The 7,229-nt window shown below is 26.2% G+C and overlaps 1 protein-coding gene across 1 annotated transcript; it reads left to right on the forward strand.

The window, feature by feature from the left end:
* The first annotated feature begins 849 nt into the window (after positions 1-849).
* Positions 850-1,407, forward strand: LOC129610366 (uncharacterized). The gene has a single exon (XM_055522932.1). It carries the CDS (start codon positions 917-919, stop codon positions 1,238-1,240), a length of 324 nt encoding a protein of 107 aa, XP_055378907.1. The 5' UTR covers positions 850-916; the 3' UTR covers positions 1,241-1,407.
* The last annotated feature ends 5,822 nt before the right edge of the window (positions 1,408-7,229 follow it).

Genomic DNA, 7,229 nt, shown 5'->3' on the forward strand with positions numbered 1-7,229 from the left:
CCATTAGTTAATCGTACTTTTCAATATTTCGGAAAAAACTGCAGAACATTAATGTTGAAAACAATGCTTTCGGCCAAATCCAGAGCAAAAATATTTGCAGTAAAAGTAAAATTGTTCATATTATCTTAGTAACCTCAATGAATTATTAAACTCTTTTAATAATTCTTTTAATAATTTATATATTGTAAGTATTTAAGTATTGCGATTATTGCAAATAATTTTACTAGAAATTGTTCCATATTATTACTCATAATCACTTGAAAGCAAAACAAGAACTTATCTTCCTCCAAAGATATTCGTAACAGCTTAATTTTAATATTCTATTGCTCCCATATCTACAGTATTTTTGTTTCTAGTTTTTCAAGAACTTAATTTTAAAAAGTGCTTGAACTAATCAAATATTCCGAGAAATATTGCCACTAATCCAAAATCCTTATATTTCTTACACCTACTTATCGAATTATAAAATTTCAATTTAATTTCCAGTCAATTAAAAAATATCAAAAATAAATTTAATTCCGCGTATTAGCGAACAGGAAAAAAGTTATTTACAATTTTTTTTTTATTAACTTTTATTTCCGAAAAAACAAAAACCTTTCGCGATAATTTCAACATCATAAATAAAATATTAAGAGCCTATCTATTAATTAAAAAAAAAATTAAAAACAAATCCCGTTATCAAGAAAATAAAATTTTTATCATTAAATAATTGGCACACAAAACAATACAAAAACAAAAATATTAAGAAAAGCTCAAGATAAAAATTTTCAATCGAGTGATTTGCGTAATTCTCTCCACTCATTTTGTTTACTATAAAAATGTTACCAACTAACAATAATTTTACAGTTACATTTCAACTTTTAAACAATAATTACCTATTTTTTATTATTAAAAAGCGAAACTCGAAATTTCTAAAATGAAATTCTTAATTTTACTATCACTCTTCAGTTTAGCTGCTTTAGTTGCATCAGATGGTGCACAATGGGGTTCAAGACAACCAAATGATCGTTTATTGGAAGTTAGAACATATACAAAAGGATCATTCCCATTGAAAAAAGTCACCATGAATGTTGAATATAGAGGATTCACCCCGATCACTTTTATAAGAGCTATTGATAATTCATCTGGTGGCAATGCATCAATTTTAAGTGGCGGTGTTGGTTCAACAAATGCTGTTGTTCGTTTAAAATCTGGTCGTGGTAAAAAATTAAATTTCACTATTGAAATTTATGGCAGATAAATAACTATTTAATATTTAAATGGAATTGTAATTTGATTACTAATTTTAGAATATAAAAAAATTAAAATGTAAAACGACATGCAAGAAATTTATAATTGTATAACAACAAAGGCAATAGTTTTATAATACCTATATAATAATTTAGTATATAGATAAAGCAATTAAAAAAAATTAATGAAAGTTTTATTATTTTTTTTTACCGGAAGAAGGGTGAAAAATCTCAAAAGACACTACCAGACGAAAAGCAGTAGTGTGGAACTTGAATTCACTAAAAAAACACGCTTCTCAAAATAAATTATAAAACTAGTTGGAAACCACTAACTATTAATTTTGGTCCAACTTTTTTGATTATTTACCAGTTTTTGATAGCGTACTAACTACTTATTGTTCCAGATAAAAAACATTAAACTAACTCGGGGGGTCTCGTACGTTTAAGTCTCCTAATGAAGATTTGATTGTTGATATGATTGCCTCGTTGTTGACATGATTGGATAAACGCATTTTATGATTGGCTGTTTGCTTTTTAATTTCATCTGTGACACTAGGATCGAGAAATTCCTGGCGTTTACAATCCTTTATAATACCTTATTTTGAAATCTTTGAATATATTGAATATGAATCTGCGCAGCGCAGCTTCGTAACTGAATACCGTAAGCTTAGACAGGCTTAAATATTTGATAATATATCAAAACTTTATTGTATATTGACAACGAAGAACGCCTTCCCAAAAGCCATTTGAACTTCCTGTATTCCTCCTCGAGTTGAGATCTCTTTTTCTTTATGTTTTGTTATTTAATTTTTATTTTTAAAAATTTAGATTACAATGCGAACAATTTCGAGATGTTCTTTCCAACTATGTAATTTTCGCCATTTTTTTTTTATGTTCGGTAAGGAGGCAAAATAATTGATGGGTTTTGACCATATTAGGAGCAACTATAACATTATTTGGTATGATTGAATTAGCGAATTAGCTTTTCAAAATTTTTTCAAATCAAATTAGTAAATCAATTGGTGTAAATGAATCCCAAACGTTATACTAATAAATTATTAGCAAATTCTTAGTATTTTTAAGTTATGACTTAACCAATCCAATTTAATAACAAAATGTGGTAATCCATGCAATAATTTGATTACTAAATTTGAGACGGAGAACACTGCAAACCTCAACACTTTGACATTAAATTTGTCGTTCGTTTAATTTCAGTTAAGTGTCCACTGTTATCAAAGTTTCAAACCATAAATATGTTAGTAAGTACAAAATTCGAGACAAAATCTCTTGACAAGACTCTGGTTCCTATTTCCATTAATGATATTAGAAAATATCACTGTTTCATTAGTCAAATAAATATTATTCCAAATTATCATTTAAAAAATATTTCAAACCAATTAAAAATTTTGAAAAATAATATAGAAAAACAATAAAAACATGCAATCCATTTTATAATTTCATAAAGGAAAAACTTATTTGAATTTTCTAGTTAACTAGTTAGTAAAAATTTTCCAAAAATTTCTTAAGAAAAAAAAAAATGTTTTTCTTTATATCATCTTTGGTGATTTATTAGAGTGCAGTGTACATGAGAAAACTTGGGAATTTTTATCAAAATTAAAGTTACGTCGTACATACCTCCATACATAATAATAAACTGTATACGTTATACAAGCATTGAGTAAAAACTAAAATAAAAATAGTCGAAAGGTTTCCAAAGAAATTTTGATAATAATTTTAACAAATTTTTCATGTGAAAATTAAACTAGCAAAGTAATATAGTAAACTTTTTTAACTAACATTTTTATTAAAAACTTTCTTAATAAACACAAGATTTCTGTACAGGGACACAAATTGGTTCATATACTTTATTATTGTATGTTTGCAATTATACCATAGTGTTTCTACATTTATATAAAGAGTCCACATATGACTTGAACTTTAAAAACTTTTATCTTTACGAAAATAATTTCTGCATCTATGTACGAGTATAGGTATGTGCATTTGGTTTTTAGAACTTTTTCAAAAAAAATTTGAAAAAAAGTGCTTATTAGTTTCATTTTGACTTATTAGTTGTCATTTTGTTTCATTAGATGTTTACTAGAAACTTATTCCTGTAGACAGACATTTTTACCTATCTCCCCCCACTCTCTAAAAGTTGTAGTCCCACAAATTTCTAAAAACGCCATTTTTTAAGTAATTTTTATAGAAAACAAAATTGCCATTAAAATTTACCGTTATCAAGTAAGCTCTTCCAAATTTCTGAAAATATAAAATGCTAACGGTAAATGTAATGCCCTTGAAAAAATGTATTAATTTTTCTTAACTCGGGCAATTAACCCTTAAATTCGAGCATTATGTTAACGCCCCTTTAAATTTTTTATCGATCGCATTGGTATTTTATGTGATGGCAATAAATTTTGTATATCGAGTATATCGGTGGGAACGCACTTCTCGATGATAGGAAACTGTAAACAAACTATTTCCAGCAACCAGTCAGTCTGTCGGTTTGTTTTGGCTATGTCACGGATTGATCAACTTTTGGAATATTTCAATCTTGGGAAACTGGCCTTTTATACGGAACAATTTTAGATTTTTGCCTATAATAAAAGATTGCATGTATTGTTCAATCTAAAGGTATGCAATTTTTGAAATTTATTCGTAAATGAATGAAAGTAAAGCAGAATTTTCATTTGTTGAAGGAAAAAGTGCTAAATTACAAACCACTGTTTTGATTCAACTGTATTGAATAAAGTTTTTAAGCAGGAAATTTCTTTTTCTTTAAAATAAAATTTGTGCTATAAAATAATTGGACGTGAAATAAATTTTCGTAAATTGGAAGACGAACATAAAGTTTTGAGCCGCAAAGCTTTGAATCCTTTTATTTAAAACTTATTATAAAGTTTATTCTGAAAAGGAAAAGTAAAATGAAATTCTAAAGTGAAAGGATTCATTGTTTTTCTTACAAATTACGATATTTGGTATGCGAAGATTCAAATTCAATTTTTGAAAAACAACTCAATTCTTTGAAGAAAACAAGTTTTTTTATTGTGATAAAAAAAAACTCACTATTATTTTGGTTTTGGCGTTTTTATAACATAATTACTACACGTGTAAGGTGTGGAATTTTTCAAAATTTTTAAGTGCATATTACAGAAAACATTCGAATTTTTTAAGCTTATGTGAGAAGTTTTTCAGTAATTTGTAAATATGATGTAAAATAATTTTTCCAGATAACCTTTAAGTGTGTTTTCATTTTATTTTCTAGAATTATTGTTAATCATCGAATTTGATATTATGTTTTCAAATCCTTGCACAATGTTAAGAATTGTGTTATAGAAAATCTTCATGTTCCTGTTCTAATATTTTACAAATTAATATTTGAGATGATGAATAATCACTCAGTTTATTGTAGATAAAGCAATTTGTCAATTAAATCATATTGTTCGCTCCTATAACAACCAATTTAATTACTGAGCTCACATTGATGTACTCAAATTGTTGATCAATTTACCGCAATTGGCAACGAAACTTTTGATATTCAAAATTTCATCGCAAAATGAATGACAATTTCTTTTAGTATAATTTATGTTATTTGAAGAAGTTCAAAATAAGTTCGAATAGTTATTCCATTATTATCCGTGTTATTTTTTATGTCCACATTTTAAATAAGGGATTTATTTTAATATTACGACGTAACGACGTTTTTTAAATTTTATTTTAAAGTATTATAAAATTCAAAAATAATATCTTTGTATAAGAAATAAAAATATTTTAAATTTCGAATCAATTGAAAATAAAATTCTTTCTTTAAGTAAACAATCTTCTTGCAAAAACAATACATACACCCTTGAGAAAAAATAAAATAATAAAAGAAAATTAAAATAAAATTAACTGAATAGCATTTTTCAGAAATCCCTTTAAGGACCTACTCATATTTAAGGATATTTGTGTACCTATTGAAAATTTTTAAATTCCCATATTCACATACATAAGAATAAATATGAAGGTAATAATAACATTATAAAAGGTCGAACCCATATGTTATTAAAAATAAAAAATTTCTTACTAGTTTCTGTAAAGTGGAAAAAATTAAAGTAATTTTAAAGGTTTTCCTAATTTAAAATATTGAAAATTGTAATTTAAATGCAGCAATTCGGTTTCGTTACACCCTTTTTCCAATACGAAAATCTGTTTCAGAAATCATAGAAATGTTTTGAAACCAAATTTGATTTTCTAGTTTTTGTTCCCATTTTCTGGAATTTGCCAAATTTTAAGGCAAGGATAAAAAGGCTAAATGTAAGTATCTGCCAGATTTACATAATATGAAAAGCTTCGTAGGGAAACTTTGTATTTGGCATTGGAAAAGTTAAAATATTGTACAATAATTATTATTAGTTAATGAACCAAACTATGTATGCTACAAACTACCTTTTTTTGGGGAAAATAACAGGAAAATGAAAAAGCCGAATTCAATATGCGATTTTGAAAATATTCTAGAATGTCGAGTTGAAGCTAAAATTAAAAAAAAATTAAAAAGGTAAAATTGCCTAATAAATTTATTTTGAATAGATAATTGGGGTTCAAAAATTTTCTAATTCTTTTCTAATTAACCTTGAAATGTAAGGGAATAGGTAGCATAACGTGGGTGTATAAAATAGTACTGTAGTTGGCCGTACGAACTCTGTGATATCTGTCTGTTTGGTGTTTTAAATTTAAATTTTAAAAAATCGTGTAGTTCAATTTTAAAAATAATATTTTAATTTTAATCAATACTGAAGCGCATCAACACATTTTTTCACTTGGGATGTCTAGTGACCCCGATAAAATTGTTTAAAATAAAGTGCATTAAAATTATCCTACTAATTTTTGGTTTTGGGTGATAAAAATATTATAAAGGTTTTAGTTGGTATCGTCAGCCGCTGAACTGGTCCATTTGGTATCGTTCAAATTTTGAATTTGGCTAAGAATATGTAAGTGTATTGTTTATAAATTATTTTAACAATATCTTTCTCGTTTGTATTTTTTAACTTTTGCCAAAAATTTTTCTAAAGCAATCGGATGTGGTCAACATTCATCATGATATAGCGCGTGTACATGATAGACCCGTGTGTAGAGAACCGTTTATGTTCTTCTCAAGACTAATTTTTCTAGGTGACATTCAATTAATAAAGAACAAGCAAGTGTTCAAGTGCTCGAATATTGTTTTTTTAATTTGAAATTATACGAAATACAAAAATATTTAAAACAAAAATCTGAAACGAAAAATTGAATATCCTCTCTAAATTCAAAAATTTTTGTAATCTGAAGATACTGTTATACACATCGAAATGCCTCTAATCAAGCAAGATAGAAAATTATTTTAATTATTCTTCAAATTATTTTGCTTCAATGAATCTTATATTATGTATTCAAATACGTTATCACAGCCAATAATATTAAGGCAAGCAACAATTAACGCAAACGAATTTTGAATATAAAAATTTTTGGATAATTTTCAAAGAATTTTCCGCTAAAAATAACACAATAAGAACCTTCGTGTTTGATAATATTTTAAAAATTGAATTTTAATTAATATTTAACAATAATTATTATGTATTTGAATCCTTCTTAATTAAGGTCCAAAATTAAGGATAATTTCATTTTAATTAGAATAAATGAACCGCAATTAATTTTTTTTTGTGAATTATTAAAGCCAATAATATTAAAAAAAAACGTGCGACTGCTTGTATTATTTAATTATTGTAGCAAACAATCTACAGAAGAATCTTTGTTCCTTATGGTCGCCTAATTAATATTAGGAATTTATTAACAAAGTTGACCTATCGCAAGCATTTTATTCGACATTTCATTTTAACCTATTATTACCAAACCCCTAATTACTAAACCCAAATTAATTCAAATTTCAGAATTTCTCAGAATATCAGGAATTCAATAGTTGTATATTTACGCCACTATGCTCATACACCACGATATCAGCAGAAGTGGTTTAGTAAAATAACT

This window comes from Condylostylus longicornis, unplaced genomic scaffold, assembly GCF_029603195.1.
Source record: "Condylostylus longicornis isolate FDR11 unplaced genomic scaffold, ASM2960319v2 ptg000044l, whole genome shotgun sequence".
Lineage (NCBI taxonomy): Eukaryota > Metazoa > Arthropoda > Insecta > Diptera > Dolichopodidae > Condylostylus > Condylostylus longicornis.

What these genes read in the sequence shown, in the direction of transcription:
- LOC129610366 (XM_055522932.1), top strand. Translation starts at nt 917, where the DNA reads ATGAAATTCTTAATTTTACTATCACTCTTCAGTTTAGCTGCTTTAGTT.